This window comes from Diachasmimorpha longicaudata, chromosome 11, assembly GCF_034640455.1.
Source record: "Diachasmimorpha longicaudata isolate KC_UGA_2023 chromosome 11, iyDiaLong2, whole genome shotgun sequence".
NCBI classification, from domain to species: Eukaryota; Metazoa; Arthropoda; class Insecta; order Hymenoptera; family Braconidae; genus Diachasmimorpha; species Diachasmimorpha longicaudata.
Window position 1 is genome coordinate 4,318,778 of NC_087235.1, and position 23,484 is coordinate 4,342,261.

At 38.4% G+C, this 23,484-nt stretch overlaps 2 protein-coding genes across 3 annotated transcripts in view; one reads left to right on the plus strand and one right to left on the minus strand.

The window, feature by feature from the left end:
• Positions 1–23,484, minus strand: part of LOC135167395 (43 kDa receptor-associated protein of the synapse homolog) — a 124,342-nt gene that overhangs the window by 38,271 nt on the left and 62,587 nt on the right. The gene's annotated exons all lie outside the window — the stretch shown is intronic.
• Positions 1–23,484, plus strand: part of LOC135167406 (myogenic-determination protein) — a 30,511-nt gene that overhangs the window by 3,700 nt on the left and 3,327 nt on the right. The window contains exons 4-5 of the mRNA XM_064130570.1: positions 681–845; positions 10,982–11,060. Coding sequence (XP_063986640.1) covers positions 681–845; positions 10,982–11,060 — 244 coding nt within the window. The remainder of the gene's footprint in view (positions 1–680; positions 846–10,981; positions 11,061–23,484) is intronic.

Sequence of the window (23,484 nt, forward strand, 5' to 3'; positions counted from 1 at the left end):
TGAGGCAGCTTTACGATCTGAAGAGTTGAAGGTGTAACCACTGCTAAGGCTTGACGTACTAGCCCCCAGAGTTAGTAAACTTGCGATGAGTTTATAGCGGGGATTAACCGCGGGTTAAATAGCTCCCGAGGGGGGTTGAAGGAAGGGAGACGGTTGATTCGAGGCTAGTAACAAGCCTGGGATTAGTGAAATCTTTCAAACGTTGGAGTAACCCCTTTCATATCGCTGAAGACTGACGTGTGCCAGGATATCAGCGTAAATCACATTAAATACGGTAACTTCACAGGAATTCTTGGGAGCGAGACATTTTTGATGTGAATTTATCGGTTGTTAGAATTACAACGAATTTCGTCACTGTCGGAAATGCAAATAGAACCTGGAGATACCTCTAACAGCTTCTCTTGATCTATTTTTCAAAATCCATATCAACAATTCATTGCAAAAGTGTTAAAATGAGACAAGTTGACACATCTTTTTTTTTTGGGCGACATTTTTGAGCCAAAAGAGATGGAGGAATTTTTGTAATTACATTTGCTTATTACTCACTTACTCTTCACTCTACAAAAAAGATTATGATAATAATTTTTATGATAACGACTCAAGGGGAAGGGGAACATGTTGGAGATATTTCAATCAACAACGTAAACGTTGGTAAACCGTTAAATGTAATGTAATTTCAGGTGAACGAGGCATTTGAAGTACTGAAGAGGCGGACGAGTAACAATCCTAACCAGAGATTGCCCAAGGTAGAGATATTGCGAAACGCCATCGAGTACATTGAGAGCCTCGAGGCACTTCTTCAGGGCAATAGATCGACCAGTCAGGATCACGTCTCGGAAAATACCGTGAGTAAATCTTTCTTTGTTATACTCGCTATTTAGTGGAGTTCACTCCACCGACATTATTCGGTTTTAATTATTACCTCCTCTTCCTTCATCCTGTACCCCTCTCCCACTATTGGCTGGATTAAGTTTAAATCTCTCGAGTTACGTTCGACGGAGGTAAGAGTAATTGAAAGAGAGGAAAAGAAAGTTCAATTTAAGTCGGAATTTCCAAACGAGGGGCCTGTGAAAGAGCTCATCTCTGTGATTTCTCGTTAAAATGGAGAATAAAAAGTTTATTTTTATAATTGAATTTTTATGGGCTCTTGGGTATGGTCATTGTGGATAAGTAAAGGAGTTAAGGAAGGGTGGATTAATAGTGTATTTCCAGTGCATATAAGAATTTTTTTAATGTGTCCACTTGACCCGAGGAGTTAAAATCAAATTTTCTCATTTCTCGTCCTCCCCAATGTCATTTATTAATGTAAAATTAAAAAAATATCCTCCACGGAGAGAAAAATTCTTGAAAAATTACATGTCTGTTCGGTAATCTACCAGTCAGAATAGTATTCAGTAAAAATTACCGAACAGTTACTCATTTTTTTACTGTTCTATAATTCCATAATTTTTCTAAAACGTTTTGGACTTTTTCCTGAAAGTTCACAGCAAAAGTGTTCACAGTAACTGTTCCGTAATTTTTACTGGATATTGTTTGACTGGCAGATTACGGAATAGACACGTAATTTTTCTAGATTATTCCGTAATTTTTATCGAAATTTTTCAAATGCAAAAATCGTTTCATTTAAAAAAACCGTAAATGCAAATTTTTTTAAATATTCAATCCGAATATGCAAATGAACTCACGACATTACTCGTTTCCCCTGAAATTTCCTCACTTACGTAAAACTTCTTTGGATATATTCCACGATATTGAAATAAAATCCCCAAAGAACCAAAATATACGGTAAAATACCTCGGGAATTCGCATCACGGTACGATTATCGTGGCGAGCCAAACAGCCCCGGAATCCTTCAACCCCCTTTATACAGAACTTTTCTGGAGTCTCCAGTGATATCATAAATCGCCGTCCAGCCGAGTACCTCTTGCTTTCTTACTCGAACACTGCCACCGGAATTCAAAAGTCGTGGGAGCATCGCGATGATGATAATTCAAAACCCTCCAGATATCAATTTCTCTTCAACTCCATTCACGATGTACGATGCAACGTAAGAGAATCTGTATGCATACTTTCGGGGATAAAGAAGAGGGGACGAAACGGTTTTTCTTCAACTGGGCAATAAAGAGATGGGGTGGGGAGGAAATATGACGGTCAATTTCTTATGTCGGTTATCGCATTCGATCGTTTCCCAGGGTGTGCTGGCTTTTGTGCTCGATGATTGTGGGGCTGTACCGACAGTATTGAAAACCGATACTCCCTTGGCGCGTCATTCCTGGCTGTAATTCTTGACACCACCAGTTGCGAGGAGGCAATAAAATATATTGTCGTGTTGTAGATACCTCTGGACTGAAAAAAAAAATATTTAAGGGCTGTGTCTCGACGGCTACTCGATGCAGGGAGAAAAGAAATGAATTTTGTCAATTATCCATTTACTTCAGAGAAGTATTTATTTTTTGAAAATCGTATTCTTCTCTAGGGGATGAGCATTTTGTACGTGACCTTGAATGGATTCCATTCAATAATTATTTGTGATTTTCTTTGAGGGAAGAATTCCCACGAATTATTTAATGCTCATAATTATTCCAGTTCACTCAAATTTTCAAAAAAAAATACATTTTTCTCCTGTCAAATTTTCCACTCGATTTCCGTAATTTTTGCTGAGGTTTTCTCTTCGTGTAGTCAATTGTTAGTCGATCGTTATTTGATTGATAATCAGCTAGTCAAACCGTCGCTCCCTTGGCCGATAAGTTGAATAAAAATGTCTGACTCTGAAGTGTTCTTTCTACTGAGCAGTAGAAAACAGTAGCAGTAATTTTTTTTTTAATTCCGCTTTCGGATGCTGGGAACATCCGTTTCACCACTGTCCTCTCTGTCTTCTACGAAAGTAGAAGAAGATACTTGGACATAGTTAATAAAAAAAAGGCCTGGAAGGTGTTCACTCCCAGATAATTTAATTCGGGAAAGACTTGGCGTATCCATGAGGGAGTGGGATCCACAAAAAAGAGAAAATAATAATGACGTTGATGTGAATATCTCGATTTCTCATGTTCCACCAGTGCGACACTACATAATGTCTCCGGTAAACAGAGAAACACACCGCACATGCCCAAATTCTTTCCTCATTCTCCCTCTATCTCACTCGCACCTCAATTTCTCGTGTTGTGTTGAGTTAGTGGCGAGATTATCTAACACACGATGAATTTATCCACGTCGAGGTTGACGAGTAGCAGGAAGACCCGGTCGACCATAAAAAATGTATATTTACCATCTCGTTGAGAGTGAAATACTCTCTTTAGTATACCATAAACATTTCATAAGTATTTTCATTACAAATATGTGTTGCCATCGGTTTTAAAAATGTCAATACAATTTTTAGCCCGCGAGATTGGAATTAATAATTTTCTACGAGAGGAAAATCGGATATTCTGAGAAGTTGTTTATTCCGCCTGTAAATCTCAATTCAGGTAAATCAGGAGAAAATGCCAATTCTCGGAGATACATCCCCCTGTCTTTACTTCCCATTTAAAACAATATATTCAAGTTCAGATAATTTCACTGGTACTTACCTGTTTAATCCCTTCACGGGATTTCCCGGGATCCCGTCGTCATGAAGTTTTAATGACTTTTTAATCCTAAATTGTGGGGATTTATTTTCTAGACTCCCGAGAGGAAACTTTGAATTTCACAGGTAGCGAGGTTTAGAATTGAGTGTCGTGAAGAATTAATGACACCTTCCCAAAAATTATAACATTTCTCTCTGTAGTGATTGTTACTCTCCTAATGACCACATCATTAGTAAAAAATTACTCCCGAATTGTCAGAACCATTTTATCCACAAATTTCCTTGCTTTTCTTTCCAGAGGATTGCTGATCGCACCCCCATAGTTATCAATTCCTTAAACAATGACCACCGGCAAAAATGTCATATTTTATCACGTCAATTCCATTGTAACTTCCCAAGAAGAAAATTTATTTTAACGAAAAGGGTCAATTTTTTTGAAAATCCAACAATATTTTTTTCATATTTTCCTCTCCAGGTGCCTTAAATCACTTATTAATTATAATAGTACGGATGATCCGCCCATTGGATCAACCAAATACATTTTAGTATTTGTTTTGGATTTTCCATCAGATGTTTATAATTTATTCCCTGACTTTCCGCAGTTTCATCGTGCAATTAATAAAAATGAACTCTAGAAGTTGCTCGTAAGCTTTTCTTGTCTCCACCCGATGACAGTCGGCAGCCGAGGCCGGGGTGTCCCGGGGGGTACAACGGGCCAAGATATAATGCACTACAGAGGGGTTTAGATTGTATCCCATGAGGATATGTGAATTTTGCACAGTGGGCGGGCATGTGGTATTCACCACTGGGGATTACACAATGAAATATATTTCCCTTGGCCTCTTCTCTCACTCCCTCACCCCCTCCATCTACAACACTTACTTTCGTTACTCTTCTGCGACTGTTGGCGCTTATTTCCTTTCACTCGTGGCTGCTCTGTAATGCCGACGTGGGCTCTTACCCCGCTAAATATAAACCCTCACCGCCACGATGCCACAGATCCAAGCGAAACGATAAATCACGATGCGACCGTATATGTTGTACTAGTCGGGAGGGAAAAATTCCTCTAATTTGCGGTCGAACGACCTCTCGACTATCTGAAATTTTTCGGTGATATTGAAGAGATTGAGAGACCATTGAGGGAATGGGAAGGACAGTGTAATCCATTTTTCAATGTCGGAAGCAATCATCAGTCAACTTTATCGTAAATTAAAACCATTTATCCGAATGAAAAAATATCTTGGAGAGAAATGAAAAGTTCAAGAAAAATACTGCAATACCTGAAACATTTATTTACCACCGGAATAATAATTGTTAAATTCGATTAAAAAATTCTGTATCGTATCATTAATTAATTCAGTGAGAATCGAGAGGGAAAATTTTTCCTAATTTCTGGTCCCACGACCTCTCAACTGTCTGATATTTCTCGGTGATATTATCAATTTGATCAGTATTTCTCCTGAATTGTTAATAACATATTCATATGTTGAGAAGAAACTCCCGGAACCTCCAATTTCCTAAAGTTGTTGAGTACGTGAAAGTGGAATGGTATTTTTTCCCATGATATCCACCTAAAAATGTCCTATCCACTTACGAAGATCAAATTTTTTGTATCAATCCCCTCAATATTTTTCCTCTCCGGTGTCGTCTCACCAAGAGATCGAGAGATTTGTTGACACAATATGAGACGAAACCCGAGGAAAGTGAGAAGTTTACCATGGGCAAAGGAATAAGGTCGGCCTGGTCTCTATATTTTCCTTTTTCACTCTGTTTTTTTTTTCTCTCTTTTCACAGTCTCGCGTTCATGCGTCATATATCAAGGTGGAGACCTCAAAAGAGTGTCGAGAGTGTGTCCCTCCTGTCCTCGTAGCCTCCCTCACTTCAACAACGACCGTTGTACTGTGTTGGACAGGCCGACATCGTCCAGGCCAAAATGTTCCACTCCTCCTTTCCTATCTACCGAGTGCAAACATTGTGCTTATTTAAAGCCCGTATCTCACCCCAGTTGTATCGTTAAGTCAGCAAGCTTTACGATAAAAGCACGCTCAAGTTGGCATTTAGGGGGAATATACCACGCTTTATCCATTGTCGAATTATTCTTTTCGCTGGCTGTGAAATACGATTAAAGCTTTTGTTAATGAATTTTTTAGTGGATTTTTTGGGGGTAATGGACGCTCAATTAGAACAACATGGGGAGGGGGATTTGGTGAAGCACGAAACACGAAGGAAAAATTATTTAAAAATTACGTGTCTGTTCCCTGATCTGCCAGTCAAAATTACGAAACAATTTTGCACTTTTTCAGTGAACGTTATTTTGACTGGCCCATTACAGAACAGGCACGTAATTTTTAATGAATTGTTCTCTTCCTGGAAAAATGCAAAATGGTAAATTAGCCTGTAACGATCGTGATCCATTGGACTGTTGGATACCGTACAGTTAACTATCATTTTTCGACATAAAAATCGAGGATTGACAGCGGGTTTTGCACGATTTTTGTAGTCCTCCTCACGAATGGGAAAAGACCCTGTGACACGTTGTACGATCGTCACAATCTGCCGTTCTATTCAAATGTTCAGCAGATGTCAGTTATGACATGTTGTCACATGACCAAATTATGGTGGCGTTAACATATATAGAACCGTCATATTCCGACGAACAGATCATACATGTGTCACTGGTTACTCTTCAATTTTATGACATATTTTCCGACGCGAATTCGGTATTGCCGTCATAATCCATGAGAAGAGCCGTAACAATGTCAGACGACTCAAAAGTTCATAATAGCTGCTCAATTTTATGACATTTTGACATTGAACACATGTGATTTCGTATTTTTGAAATCCCCTGTCTGTCCCATAACGGTCTGCACTAAATTGGTACCGGAGATTACCATCAAAATCAAGAGCCCTTAGTTCTCGAAACGTCTGCCAATATTTCAAACAAAATAAGTTATCAAGGGCATTGACATTCACACGGAACAAAATTTTTGATAAAAATGATACCTTTAAAGGGCAAAAGGTGGGACAAAATGATAATCAACCCCTTTTTAGGCCAAGTTTTATTCGAATAATTGAATTGCCAAGTTTGATTTTATAATAAAATTAATCTTCATCCCCCATTTCACCCCCTGGAGGTCTAATTTTTACCTAAAACTTTGTCTGTGCAGTCGAAATCTTCTTCCTTTGAGTCAAAATTCGAGTTAAACATCACTATTTCCCTTCGTGTAATGATGAAAATTTGCGAATTACCTGATAGGTTGTTTGATCAGTACAATCCGAGGGCAATTTTCCAACTAAATTCTAATCCAGCCGCGAATTTCAGTTCAGCCTAGTTTCCGGACGATTCATTCTGTCAGTATGGAATAGCCAATAACACAACGATTTACAGAACTCAATTTAGCTACGGTCTTCAAATACGATTCAGATACGATAAAGCGATTTAGCCAACATGAATGGAATAAAAAGGCCTTTCCCACAGAACTCCCGCACGTCTCCTAAAATATCACCTGAGTCTGATTCAGGTATTGCTGCTATTCCTTGGAGAGTCTCCATTGTAACCAGTCCAGGACTTAATTCTCAACTCCATCACGTTCTGCGTTACCTCACGTAAAACGGAAGACTCTTTCAACTCATATTATTCTCTGTCTCACTCCTCACCTCGTCGTCCTTTTCACAGTTCGGTGACAACCGGAAATAGAGTTCGAGAGAGCGCGCCTGCTCCTTTATTGGGTGGAGTGCGCCCTCCGAAATGATGATGAGAGAGTTTGAAGTTCATTGGACTGATTTTTTGGGAGTTTGGGGTGATTCCACATGTCAATACCAATGACACGAGAAATACTGGACCGAAAAATTGAGTAAAATCCGCTAACTTGAAGATATATTTTCTATGAGTACTGGAAGAAATCTTAAATCGTCGGTTTGTGAATCGAGCACTAGTGAAGTAAAATTTCTTGGGATTTTCGATTAAATTTCTGGCGATTTCCGGTCCATTTTTACAGAAGTTACAGGAGAGATTAACAGTTGAATTAGTAAAAATTCCAGTGTCAGCAGGAGAATTTTTTTCAGGAGTTCGAGTAACATTTTCGGGAATTTCTAGAATGTGTTCACCAAAGCTGGGGAAATATTCACGTTCCAGTCAATAAAATATCCTGTCAAGACCACCAAGGTTTATCAAATAGACATTAATTAACTATTACCGAATGAACGTTTGGTGGAGCCAGACAAATCAAACAGATAATTTGTTCTACCAGCGTGTGACCAACTCTTCGCCATGAAAACTTGTTTTTCTGACCATCCCCCGTTTTCACAACGTGAATTTAATTATTTACAATTGCATCAGTCCACCAGCAAGTTGATAAAACATACGATGGAATGGCAATAAAATATCCACTAGTATTAATTACATTTTAATCATTAAAACTTCAATTATTAAACTTGTTTCACTGTGAATTCAAACCAATTTTAACTGAAGTAATGAAGTGAATGAAAAATCGGCTCATTGCAGTTTGAGTACCACTTCGTTGTCCCCATATCCCATTGTAACACTTGATCAAAATCAGTAGTGATCATCCTATAAAATTCTATCTCACTTTCCCCCAACGAAATGGAAAATAATGTGATACAATTTTTCCGGAATCTCGCGGGACGAAATCCCAGTGTTATGGAAAATATTCCACCGCAATAAAACGTGTACAGCATGTGCACTGAAAATCACCGTGTGCACAGAACGAGGGGATGAGGAAAAAAAAAGAAATGGGAAAAATACGAAACTCAATTTTTTTTCACTCGACAATATTGTTGCCGATAAAACAAATATGCCAACAGTATCTATTATTCGGATATAATTTTCCAATACAATGTTTGTTTACCTGAACATAACAAGTGCCTATACATATCCAACGTCGGCAATTCAATCCCGGAGGGATGAATGCCAATTAAGAAAAGGGGGTGGTTCAAATGGAAAAATATGAATACGCGAAAATAAAATTGTGTAACAGGGCGAGTAATAAATGCAGATCTAAATGGTTTTTCATTCTCGCGGATTAAAAAAGTGATATCACCAGGGGATTGGTCTAATCGTTCTATTTTTTTCTTCTGAATGAAAGCTATGAAACCGCGTTTTTTTTTATTCGAAAAACCGAATTACATGAGATGATCCAGTGGCAAAAGGCAATAAAAATACCGATAACAAATCAGGGAAATAATAAACTAGAGGAAACGGTGAATGACATATTGATATGACCAGTTTTTCGCTTTTCTGTGAGATAATCACATCACAAGGGGATAAACCTGACATTAAAATTTTTTCTTTCATTAAATCCATTAAATTCTTCTGGTGAGAATTTTTTTAACAGAGTCTAAGCGCCAGGTCAACGATCCGTTGATTTATGAAAGCACTCACGGGTCCTCTGGGTGAAACAGAATCAGATTTACCGGCCTCAACGGAATGTTTTATGATCCATTTGATGAAAAAAAAAAAAATTCCGCCTACGCCTCGAGTGCTATATCCTCACGAAAAAGCTATCTCCACTTACGAATGTTTAAACCCTCCGGACCACCGTCGTCAGAAGACTCTCAGCTGAGAAATATATTGAAATGTGTCATTGGTATAGAATTATTTTCACCCATTTGTGTGGACTATTAGTACTTTTCACGTTGGTATGTAAATTTCCGCGGTCGGGGAGATGTAATTTGTACCCTTGCTGGGTCGTTAAATGGGTACGAATCATTATCCAGTGGGGTTTATGATGTTTGTCGGACGTAAACCCGACGGTACGACGCCTCCGACGTGAACACATATCACGATAATCCTAGGATCTTATGTGTGCATGCTTTTTACGGAGAAAATTTTGGGGTTTTAGTGTTAGGGTGAAATTGGCGAGACGAATTTTTAATGACTCAGAATTTATAAGTTTCGGACGGGGTAATGGCTTCACTAAGAAAAATATATTTTTGCTAAATATCCGTTTAGTTCAGAAAAGTATTTATTTTTTCAATCCTTCATTTCTGACATCGAGTAATTTCTTGACAATTTTGATGACGTTAATTAATTAATTAATTGCGTATTGCACTTATACTGTTCGAGAATATGATCCTGTTAATTATAATGTTGAGTGAAGTCCTGTACTAATTATGGGCATTAAATAATTCATCGGAATTCTCACCTTATGCTGCAACAGAGTCTGACATTTTCATTATTAAAGAGTAAATCTGTCAAAAGCGAATAAAATCCACGAATAAGATATTTAAAAAATGTAATTTTATTTCCACGTTAAGATACAAATTGCTAATTTACTAGGTCAAATGATGTGTGCTCGAGAATACAAGGTGGAAGTAAATATATTGCATTTCCGCGATCGAAAGGCAGCGGATGGAGGAGGACGAGAGCGAGTTTAATTGGACTAATCCAAACCCCACAGCTTCCTATCGAGTAATTTACTTCGGTCTGATTACTCCAGAATAGCTATCGCTCGTTGTAGCTACTTTTCCCCCTCTCTCACCCCTTCCAATTACATCTCACTGCATAAATTCAATTTTAAAAAAAGTAGAATCAGTCAGACAGCTTTTGAACGAATTATTACGTTTTATTTTCTCTCGCACGTGAGATGTGCATGTAAAAAGAGGGAGAAAATACAAAACGTTGGAAAATCGTAGCCATTTTCCCTCGTTATCTTTATCGCCCGAGACATTAATTCTCCAGCTCGTGGTACAGCTGGGGCGAAACAGCTAGAGAGAGAGAGAAAATAGTAGTCCACTTAACTTTATTCGCTGGGATTTCTTGATGCATCCGCAGCATCTTCGCTCTTGAAATTTCTCGCCCTCTCTCTTTCACTCCCTCGACACAATTATGGACAATTTATTTTGTCGTGTGACATTTAGTCTATCTTAATGTGCATTTTCCTGGGGTAGCTCAAATCACCAGGTATGATGTACGCCATTGCTGACATATTGTGCTATGTCACGTGTCTTAGGGCATTGTGAGGTGTGATTCCAGGGGGACTCACGTGATTTATGATCTGAAACTATGATATTACGTGGATTACTCATCCCTGGGTATTTATCGATAAATTTTACTGTCTTCTCGGATGACTGGAGTCATGAATTCTTTCTTATCGTTCATACGACATTTTTTTAGATGCACGGAAAGAAGCTTTAGGTAAAAATTGGACCTCCAGAGGGCGAAACGAGGGACGGAGCTTAATTTTGTAAAAAATTACCCCTCCAAAGCTCATTTTTCCACCAAAATTCGACATCAAAAGGGCTGATTGTCATTTTGTTCCACGTTTCATCCTCTAGAGGTCTAATTATCATTCAAATTTCTCTCCGCACACTCCCAGTGCACGAGAAAAACCATAATAAATGAATAATAGGGAAAATAATATTGATTATGGAAAATCAATTGAGAATTTCATTTTTCAGAGTGGGGAATCACCGCAGTACGTCACAGACAGACTCCGCCAATTTTCGGATCCACTGGCGAGGTTTCAGCCGATCAACGGTGAGTCGTATTAATTTTCATGCAAATTTATTAAACCCCCGGTTCATAGTCCTATTATCGGTGAAAGAAGTGGAAAAATCGGGGAAATGTGAATTTTAATCGGATCGAAGGGACTAATAAAGTGGATGCTAACGGGATTTTCCGTCATCCGCCATCGCGTGGAGGAGGCAATTGAGAAAAATTAGAATATGGCAAAAAATGAGGGAGGAAAAAAATGAATCGCCAAAACGAACTCGATATCGCAGCTCATCATTCTCCGGAGCTTTTCCCGTTATGCTTTTTCCCTCTCGTTTTCGCGGGACGTGTCTGTTATCGCTGCTTGACGTATATTGATGATGCTACCGGGTTCATCTCTCTTCTTTTTCAAGGAACTAACTATTGTTTTTTTTTTTTGCGAAAGAAACGGAATTTTCCTCCTTTGTTATACTTAACTTCTTCCTTTTCTCATTCAGTAATTCCGCGAAATAGGTCTTCAGTTTACCGCGTTTAATTGGCGATTTTCTAGTGACACAATTCTAGAGAGAGATAGACTGTCTGTGAGCTGATATTTTCTGTTCAAAATTGTCTAATTAATCTCGTCTCGAATTTTGGTTGTTAAAGTTGATTACGATAAGAGGATTTAAGATTGAGGATGTTTCATTGGGAGATGGGTTTTAGAGTAATCTTGACAGGTTCCCTCTATCAGTTTTGTGATGATTACTTCAATATCCGAGTGCTGGAAGACACTTTTATCGTTGGGATAAAAATTTCCAATTTTTATGGCTTTCCTTGCGCTTTTAAGTCTACAGATAGCGAAATCCTGTAATCCCTGATGGCTTGGTGCAGCGAGTAAGTTTGCTGATTCACATGTGAGAGGTTGTAAGTTTGGTTCCCGTTTGGATAGAAGTTAACAAACCCTCCGTTGAAGTCGTCAAATATCTTCCAGAATATTGGATGGAAGATGATTCCCTGATTAGTGTCGGCAATTCGGTGGAACTGAGGAATAAATGACATCGATAGCTCAATGTCTCGAGTCGTGAATAATTTGTTTGTTAGTTTGATAATCGATCGTTAACAATTTTTGAAAGCAGAATTGTCATAATTATTGTCAAATTACATTTAATTTTGAAACAATTTGAATATTCGTACAATCAATATTTTTGATGGTTAAGAATTTTTCTTTTACTCTTGACGTCGCATGGGAGGGAATAAAAACAATGAAAATAAATACAAAAACAGTTGTTCATCCTCATGCCCTTTTTTGTTCTGTTTTGGAGCTTTTGAGCTCAACTGTCGCGTTTAATGAAGCACGATGAATCAAATAATCTGTGGTATTTAAGCAGGGATTTTCTTGAGCGGTAGAAAAGGCAGGCGACATCCACGAGATTTTAATTAGCCCTGAGGTCTCTTTCCAGAAATGCTACCGAGGAAAACCACGGGAAATTGAGAACGTTAATTGAATCTCTCCCTCCGATTCGGTCGTTTTTCTCCTCACGTCTTCTCATCGATTTTCATTTTATTTCTTCTCTCAGTCGCTTTCGGACAGAGTAAATCTTTCAAGTTTCAGTTTAAAAGAGATTAAATGTTATTTCTGAAAAGAATAAACGAACAAGATTGTCCTGGACAGTTGTATTTACCTTCGGATATGAAGTTTCAAGATTTAACTGGTAGCTAAAGTTTCGAGTAATTCTCACTCCTTCTCAGCATGTTCGAGCTGTGTTTATTCAACGTTGGGGGAACTTATTTGAGTTATCAAATGAGAAATTAATTCCCTGAACGTTGGATAAATTTTGATAGACATGGGGAGGGGAAGAGGGGGAGGGGGGTCGTCTTTTCTGAAAATTTGGTATCGAATATTTCGATTGATAAATTGTATAAAAATTTATACCTTTAGTTAATTATGAAGCACTGCATATCACGAAAATTTAAATTGGATTGACGGTTCTAAATGAGTAATAAATTCAACACGAAGAGAGATTTTCTAGAATTCTATGGTACCAGTGTGGAGGAACGAGCATAATTTACCGAATATGAAAAATGCTAATGCTACGTGAGCAAAATTTCTGGAATTTCTGGGAAAATTTAATATGAATACGGAGGAAATTAAAGTGGAAAATTTCGCAGGACATTGACCTGCGCTCTTGTCCCCAGTCTAGGAGTGGTTCTTCTCGGCCAAGTTTTTCTCCGCGAACTATTTGAAATGAAATCGAGTGCAATCAAATTCATGAAATTGGAAAGTAATATGAAGCGGCTACTAGCCATCAAAGAGAAATGAATTTTTCCCCCCATTAAAAAGTTTAATTTCGCGTACATGATTGAATACCTTCGTTTGAGTTTCCTTTTTCAGTAAATTCTGTCATTCAGAAACTTATTTTCCAGAGATTACCTCCTGCCTTGAGGAGAAAGTCAATGGAGCTTTTGATGTCCACCCAATTTTCAAGTAGTTCACTGGAAAAATATTTTTATATTTCTAATTAATTGGAGTCGCGAGGAAATTTAAATTAACAAATCGAATTGAACAATCAATTTAATTTTATTGAATTCGATTTTTACAATTTTACAGTTCTTTTCTTGATAGACTTTGTCTAGCTAAAAATAGCAATTTTATGAACTTCGTCTTATGAATAAAATTTCATGTCACACTCTGAAAAATATCACCAGAGGATCCATAAAATTACAATTTTTTTTCTAAAAGCACAGAGCAAAATGATAGAGTTGAAACAAAGTGGAAAAAAAAAGTCATGAAAGTTCATTCAGCCCCACAAAATAATCCCCAAGTGATTCTGTGATACATTTTAAAACGGATGCAGCATACTTTGTCAATGAAATAATTCCCCTGCCACGTGCAGTCTCTCATCCCAAAGTTGTACCATTTTTTTTTTGCCAAGTTCAGCCACCCTGCACGTGGTCCTCTCTCATGCCCCGTTCATGTCTACTGCTGCAGTGAGTGAAAAAATCGCTCAGCATCTGGCTGACAACTAACCCAAGTCCTCTGCCCTCCTGTGCACATCTTGCATCTGGCCAAAATGATGCAAGAACAGACGACAAAGGTGACTGACCGTATTCGCACGCTCCGCCACTTTTTTTATTCTGCACTATCGGTGGTACCCACCAATTACTAGATCAATTAATCATTTCGCGGGGCGGGAGCAGGGGGGGCAGGGTCAGAAAGATACGTGGCGTGTGGATTGACACAGCAATTAGTTGAAACGTGTGGAAATTAATGAATTGACGTTGCTACTCACGAGAAAATAAATCGCAGAATGGCCCGGCTGAAGAAAAATATTTATCTTCGGAATATTTTTCCGAAATCTGGGGCGGAGTCTTTGCGAAGTGAAAAATTGTTTAAAAATTAGCCAGTCAGTCATTAACAGTTCCGCACTTTTTCAGGGAACTTTCAGAAAAATGTCCAAAACGTTTCAGAAAAATTACGGAACGTTCAGTTCGAAAGGACCAATTTTTTTCAAGATTTTCAAGTAAAAAATGGTCTTCGGAAAATCTAGGAAAAATGAAACAGGAATGAAGGATAATTTTCACACTTTACTCCTACTCTATCCCCATGAATTTGTGAACACTAAAAAAATTTAATTGATTCCCAGGAAGTAGGGCATACCGAGGTGAGAATTATTTTCTATTTTTCCACTCCTAAAGTGGTATTAAGGTATTTTTAAGTAGATTAATGCTGGACACGAGACGGAGCATTAAGCAGATCGGTATTAATGAGTTTTGTCACCCCCGAGTGGCACTCTGGTTCCTATTTGGTTACACTCACCCGTCTATACATAGCCCACCCGTGAGTCTCATCGTGGTTTTCTCACTTTCCCCTCTCTCTCTCATCCATAGTACAGCACTTCTGTCTCTCTCTGTCTCCCAATGAGAAATATATATACTTGGGTAATCCACCGAAAAAACAAAACGTTTTCTCGTGTCTCTAATTTATCCTTCCAACTCCACTAATTTCTACGCTTTTATTTCGCCGCTCTCCTCGGCTTTAACTTCTCCGGCTAAGAATAATAGTAATTGTTGTTTGAGTAAATATTTTGAGAGAGGGTGGATATGATCGTTTTCGTTTGTATAATAGTCTCAAATGGTCGTTTGCGATGACTCGTTGGGCTTTTTACTCCACTTTTCGACAGCAGTCGTATTTTTTAAATGTCAGTATTGACTTACTCCAGGGAAAAATCAAAAATGGGGGCGTCACATGCCCGATCAACTTCTGATATCAATTTCTATTTTCCTCGGTTATATATAACCCCCAGCATTATTATTATTTCCAGTATGTTCATTTTCCATTGTCCAAATTAATTAGAATTTTGAAATTTTCATTTTTGAACTGCACAAGTGCACGTTGTAACACGTTGACGTTAACTGCCACCCTCCATTGGCCTAGTTACTGATCGGGGGAATAATCCGGCAAAAAACCTCCCTAGCTTGAAAATGAAGCAGCTGTTTCCTTCAAGTTTCCCTGCAAATAAATAGGTGTGCCAAGTTCTTCAGAAAAATTCCGCACTCAAGCGGTGTTTGTAACTCCAAAACTTGACACTCTCGTCGCGCCTGATAATTTTTTTTAATCATTTTTCTCGCATGAGAATATTGATTACCGCGCCCCTGGTGGGGCTCCATCGACGACTGTCAGATTTACCACGGAGCCGTCTCCATCCGTCAGTCAAAATTTTGGATTATTTCTTTGACGATGTATCCGAGTGTATTGCCGAGGGATTCCCTCGTCTCACGCCTCGACTGAGTACTGGTTGTACGAAAAACTTCCGCGGGAGCAGCCCGCTCTGCTGATGGAGTACCCGGGGATAAATGATTATTCACGGCGCCATCAGCAGCCCCAGGCCCTCCCAGCTTGATTTTCCAACTTCAACGATGGAATATCATGTGCTTGGGACATCTTTAGTTATCGGTTCATACTATTCTCCCCGTGCGGAGGACACACACATACATACACACATAACACACACAGGCACATAATTTTTCAATAATTTTTCTCTCCGTTCGGCCGGAAAAATTTCAAAATATCCCTTAAGTCCTGCAGATGCCCTGAAAAATGCTGCAGAATCGATCCGACTTGCCCCCACGATATCAATAATCACTCCTGCATGATGAATGCCAATTTTCCATTCAATATTTCGCGAGCAAATTCCTCTTGACAAAATTATTAATCGCCCCCAATAAATCGAAACTGAACACCCAATAAAGTTGAAATCTGAAAGGTCGTGCTGCACCCACTGGTGGGAGGGAAAATAAAATAAATAGGTATAACGTTCACGTAGCACAACACACATTTAACACACTCGGTGTACATGGCACAACATGGAAATTTATAGAGCCACGATAAATAGAGCCAGCGGCAATTTCTCGTCTCGAACCGCCCAGTTGGAAAACTTGAATCCAAACGGTTAGGGACTAATTTTCGTACTTATATACTGTGCCTTTCCTCGGCCTGGTGTATTTACATTCTGGGAGAATTCATAATTCCCGCGGTTATAAGTCACTGTCTTTGCTGCACTGCGATTGCTTCATTATTCTCGTTCCAAATAATTCATGTGGACCAAATAATTCAATAATGTTCCAATTAATATATACATATATGCATATATATTATTATATATGCATAATATGTAATATAAATTGTGTATAATTGTGTTGTGTACATATTGTTTTATCAAATAACACCAAACATCAAAATTCACACTCACCGAACAAATTTATTAGATTAAAAGTAATTGAATATTGTCAATTAAAAGTTTATGCCTGTGACTCGACAGTTTTAATTAATTTTTACGATTTTTCATACAACAATGGATATTTATTATTCGTGGGCGGTTATTCCCCTGCCAAAAATTATTGCTACATACATTCAACACTAGTCAGAAAAGACAAGAGCGGGGGGAATCAGGGGATCAGTCCCGGTAATGGTGGATCCGTTCCAAAACAAGCCTCGTTTGCACACTGGTACAGTACTTCAGTCGTTTTTGACTCTGGATACACTAAGGAAAGCCTCAGACCTTTTCTCTGTCTCCCATAGTCGTTGGGTGTGCGATAATATAACTCGTGGATACGAGCCAAATTCAACAGTATCCCATGGGCATATAGCACTCATCGCACTGTTTGCATTGCTATTCGATATGTGTACACGTGTAGCGTTATTAGGGGATTTGGATGCTGCGACGTTGCATTTCAGAATTTTTTGACGATCGATTTGATAAGGAATTGGACCTCCAAAGGGTAAAATGAGTCGCGGAAATTAGTTTTATCGCAGTAGTTGGACTCGGGATTCCAATTTTGCCGGAAAAACTTGACCCCAAAATTAGTTGAATGTCATTTCGTCCCACGTTTGGTCCCCTGGACTTCTAATTTTCATCCAGAATTTTTGGTCGAGTTCGCAATTTTTTTTTTCTAATCAAACTTTAGTTCCAGTTCTGCTGCGAAGCGGTGAAACAGTGACTTTTGATTGGCGACCAGTTTTTGTTGAATATCTCGTAATCCAGGGGAGATGGCAGAATTTTTGTTATAACATTATTTATGGGGAACATTGAGTACTACAATAAATGTGGTAACGAAAATTTCGTTATCTCTTTTAGATTCAAAGATATTCGTCAAAAACTCGGGTCAGAGATAAGTCAACCTGTTTCACTAGTGAATTTCAACCCCAGGATAATAGATCGCCAACGAAAAAACCTCACATTTGTTTCAGCAGGGAACAATGTCCCTCCGTGCATGAAGGGCCCAAAAACACTACGGGAATTTCGATAACTAGTGAACCAAATCGGGTCACCGTTTTTATTTTCGTTTAGAATTCTCTCGTCTGCGAGATAAAACAATTCACAGCATTCCACGTCACCTCCGCCAGCCCGGGGATTCTTTTTTTCAATCAACTAATTAAAAGTTCCCAAATTACTAATTAAACTTCGGGAATCGTGTAGGCATTGTCAAGCCCTGGAGCAATAACTCAGCCCAAAGACAGTAGTTGTCTGCTCTCCATAAATCATTATTATTACTTACAATGATCTCGCGATACACAGAGAGAAAATTCTTTAATAATTACTTATCTGTTCCGTAATCTGCCAGTCAAGACAGTAATCAGTAAAAATTACGGAACACTTACGCATTTTTTTACTGAACGTTCCAAACTTTTTCTCGAACGTTCTGGACTTTTCCCTGAAAAATCACTGAGACAGTGCGCAACTGTTCAATAATTTTTGAATGAATATTGTTTTAACTGGCAGATTACGGAAGTGTCACGTAATTTTTCAGTAATTTTTCTCTCCGTGTAGGGAGCCAACTAACACTGGATTCATGTACCCATTTAGAATGACACTTACAACCCCCTTCGGAGACACTGGTGTGAAAATTTTCCGGTGAAATTGTGTGCACATGCAATTGGCGATATATACACTGGGTGGTAAATAAGAAATATCCAGTGAATATGTGCAGTTGTGTATCCTCACGGCTGTATATCAGGTGGGATGCCATGGGCGGTGGTGCCAAGCCATTTACCGAAGCGTGTCGCACCAGTGTGGATTCTGATTATTTTAATTAATGCCCATGCGTTTCGCCTCGACTCCCATGGGATATTTGAGAATGGCCCTATTCAGACACATCAACTCACAAAAACTGGGATAATGATTGCAAAAATACATCTGCTGACTATTCTCGTTAATGCGATAATTTAATTTCACGGAAAACGTAATAATTGTCTTGTGTTGTTCTGTTTAATAATGAAATTTGGTGTGTCAAGAAAGGGGAGAGGGAGGGGGAGAAGGTTCAGATGTTTGTGCCCTACCTCGAAGTGCCATATATTGTCACGGGGCATTACCATGACTTATCGCTGCAGTTTCACTGGTTTACGGCTGAGATGCTGGAGAATATCCTCCAAATTATGGAAAAATTCAATAAGAAAAATGTCTCTAGTTTCTAGCAGTGCGGTAAAGAAATCCAGAAATATGGTCATGAATGTACGAAGAGAAATATTCAGTAAAAATTGCAGAGAGGGGTTCACTTATCGATTATACGTAAGAAATATTCGATAAAAATTAGACTTGTAGAGGGAAAAATGATAATCAAGCACCTTTTAGGTCAACTTTGTTGAAAAAGTTAGACTAATTAGACTAACTAACCTTCCTCCCCCTTTCGCTCCCTGGAAGTCTAATTTTTACTGAAAATTTTCTGTGCACAGAATCATTGGGAACATTTTACCTAATTTTTTACGAACAATTGGGATAGAAATCACCGAATGCTCTGGAAAAATTGTGTAATTGTTACGTGAAATTTTCTCCAGTCGTATGTAATTTTAATTAATATTTCTCTTCGTGCAGTTCTAAATTGACCGTCATTTTTCCGGTTAAAAAAAATCCGTAGCCCTCACTTTTTCGTCCAGAAGTTGTTCCAATTGGTGCAATACCTAAATTGGCGACAATTAAAAATAATTGTTACCCGGTGATAAATCGGTCCCTAGAATTTATGGTCTCTTCAAACACATGTCCAAATATTAAATCCCCGAAAATTCAATGTTGCAAACTGATGCAATTTAAACTTTTACTCACCATACATACGTTATTCTACGCTAATGAGCGACGAATGAACGGGAGTCTGTCTTTTCACGTGTGCATTGCGTTTTCGGTGCACACATGCGTTTTAACCTTTTGGATTTGGTATTTCACTGTGAGTGTGTGTAAACTACAGTTGCACTGGTGAGTACCCAGAGGAGAGGAGTCGGGCAAATTACCGGCCGCCCGAGTGTCCCTTTGAAGACGAAAATGTAATTAACCCGTTCTAATTCATACACTGGGCTGATTTACATTGCATATTTATTCATATGAAGATTACTCATAGCGTATTATAGTATTATAGCGAGAATTTCTCAATTAACGGACTTTTATAGGGTATAAAGCAATGGTCTTTTACATTTTCTCTTGTCGTTTGCGCTTGAAGCACCACAAAGAGCTGAAAATCTCATTTATGGCAGTGAATGAGTTAATTTCCTCCACATGGATTTTACGGTAAATTCCCTCGAGTGAAAAATAATGGAACCAAATTAAAATATCAATCTCAACATTTTTTTCGAACCGAAGATAAAACTGAATATTATTTTCTGGCAATTGAAAGAGAATCACCAAATTTTTAGTCTCCAAATGCAGATAAATTATAGTCACATTATATTTTTCGTAAAATTTTTGTTTTTATTAGAACTCTCCATTTGCTAACAATGAATGAAATTTTAGATTCATTTCATCCAAACGAAGGATTATCGAGTGTTGGTGAATTTGTTCCCTTCAGCCATTGAATATTTTAGTGCTGTGTGGGGCGAAGTTATGGCTGGGAACTATTTCCATAATTTCCTCGATTATGGTTTCGATAAATCAGACTACAGTATTCAGAGTCACATGACGTATTTCACACCCATAACTTCCTCAGCCACAGAGAAATTATTAGATTGATAATTTCCCTCTCGTTTGTCAATTATTTCTGACAGTTAAATTATAAATAATACTTGTAAATTCTCCCATTACTCACCTGGACTTTTACGTTTAATTATCATTTTTTATCTTCATTACATCTATATCCGGTTACTGTTATAATTATTCTTTTAATTATAATTATTAGTTAAAGTAGGTATCGATGATTGTCATGACGAAGTATCCGAATTTTCCCGCCTTTTTTCAATGATTTTCTGTAAATCTTTATGCGTTCGTTTGCGTTTACAAAAGAACATCAAGTTCAAGGGACTTTTCTTCTCAAGTGCATACTTAAATGCGTAACGCCCATTTAAATTATGCCGTGAAACGAGCGTTTAACATGGCAATGAATTATCGTGTCACGGTTGTAGGTAAATGCGCATGGGTACAGACACAGGGTAGCAGAGGGAGAGAGAAATCACCGGTACAAGGTATACCCCCCATGATTCATAATGCCTTTCAAGATAGAAACGAGGTACATAAATCACTGGTACTCGTATGCTGATTCGACATATCATTCGGCTGAAAATTTCTGGTGGTGAGTGATAGAATTCTCGACAAACTCAACTATTCATAGATTGTTAACTTCCGTTTCAAAAATAATGTATACCCTTGTAGATTGCTTCATCCATGAAAGTTGACCAGTTATTTTTGCTTGTCGGTCTTGGCTTACCTCCTTCATAATGTGAATCCGTGCAAAACGGACGATTAATTTCACTGATTAGATGAAAATCTCGGAATTGGGTCTGCCAAAAGTAACTGGACATTTTTTACTATTGCTATCGCCGAGCACGCGGAAAAATCATTTAGAATGAAACTGCGGTAAATTAGTTGTATTTGAAATACAGGAAATTCCGTGGATATTTACGAAGTCATTATTAATAGAGTGCCATTGAATACGATTTAAATTGAGATATTTTTCGAAAATTAAGAAATAGGTCAAGCTCATGCACAAGCGAGAGCTTTAGATTAGAATTATTTTCATTATTCCAATTCTCCTAAACTCTCAAAGATTTCGTCCAGCGATTTGAAAAACTTCAAAGTCGTTATTTAATATAAATCATGAGTCTTTTGAATGCTCAAATTCTCCCTGATCCAGCCATAAAAACCTTAACGACCCTCGGGAGCCTCTAAACCACTTGAATTTTAAAACAGCCAATGATTATCGGAAAATGAGCCATTAAACGATTTCGTTTACACATTTTCTCCTCTTCGAAAGCCATCTGATGTTTAGGCTCAGTTTTATCTCGTGTTGAGAGAAAAATAACCCACCCCCCCTCCCCTCGGGTGAACGAAAATACGTGGGGATGTCGGAGCGAGAGGAATATACGATCATCTGTCCCATGACACCCCCGGTTTTCCCGGAAAATAGTGACAGTCACATAATTTCGTTAGCTTTTCACGAATATGTGGGAACGTACGGGGATGCATTGGTACCTACATTAAACCGAACGAGGCAAATTGTCGGGACAATCCCACCCCCAGACTGTGTTCTATTTCTCCCCTTCTCTCAGTCACCTGCATTCGAGGTTTTTCGGTTCATTTGCATTCCGTTGACAATGCGCAGCGTTGAAACTAACGATTCTCCAGTATAAAATCACTCCGAGTGGTGCAAAATGTTTTAAAGTCTATTAAATGTTAATATTAATTTACACGGGAAGAAATTTTGGATAAACATTGGACCTCTAGAGGGCAAAACGTGGGACGAAATGAAAATCAACCACTTTTTAGGTAAATTTTTGTTGGAAAAATTAATTTTTCGGATTATTTTTCCCACCCAAATTTCAGCCAATAGAATTGCACCATTTGTTGATATTTTGTATAGCCTACCTCGAATATCAGCGATAAAACTACCCTTCGTCCCTCCTCTCGCCTCCTGGAGGGTTAATTGCTACCTAAAATGTCTTTCCCTGTATCGCATCTCATTTAGACTTTTCTCCGCAATCGTGGGTTAAGAAGATTCACAGGAATTACTTCTTCAAGTTCTTATGCATTTGTTCGTGGTCTTCTATTTTTTCGATAATTAGAATGTGAATTGCCCTGTAATGTTCATGGTAGGAAAACAAGAAAATTATATTTACAACCTCGTCGTCAGCAATCTCATTTAATCGTACGTACCATATAATCGCCCCCTGCTGGCACCCAAACGATGAAAACGATAAAACTCGTGTCGTCTTTCATCTATTTGACTCTCCCAAGACCGAAGGCTTTGTTCATTACTCGACTGAGGAGAAACTTTTTTAAAGGAACCAAAGTTTCTGCCAAGCCCGAGAGCATCATTACGACGCAAATCTTTACCGTAAAAATAGTAAAAATCATTTGCACTGGGTTATTTTAAGCGAAAAGTTTTACCCAAACGTGTAGAAGCTAAAAACAGAATTGTACATAAAGAGTGGTTTACGAGTTCGAGATTTTCACTGAGGAAGTTCTTTTTTTTTAAGATAATCCAGAGGAAGAAAAGATTTTCATCTGCAGTTATTTATCCCGACATTTCCGACGAGACCGTGGATCAAAGCTCTCTCATAGCAGAGAGATTACGGTGGCTTATGCTCTCTTACTAAAAATAAATAAAAAATCCTCGGATATTTGATTCCTCCAGATCAATGATCAAAGAGAGTACGTTTCAATACCACCAATGTATCCAAATACCACAGGATGCTGTGTATACCACCTGTCTCCAGCCAGCCAGTCCTCATAGTTTGACATCTGTCGTCACATTTCCATTCCAATATTATTACATCTCCCATTCCTTCTGGTCTCCATTTCATTCCGAGGTCCATCTTTATCCAACCAAGCACGATGGTCTCCATCCAACTCTGCTCGTCTTGCTCGTTGTGTGTGTGAGGAGGCCATCATCATCAAGCCTTCAGACCAAGCTACAATCGATCAATGCTGATGCCAACACTCTCCAACGTTCCTTACCACCGACGTTGCGCCGTTAAGTGCCTCGTGAACTGCACCAGCCGTCGGCAACGTTAAAC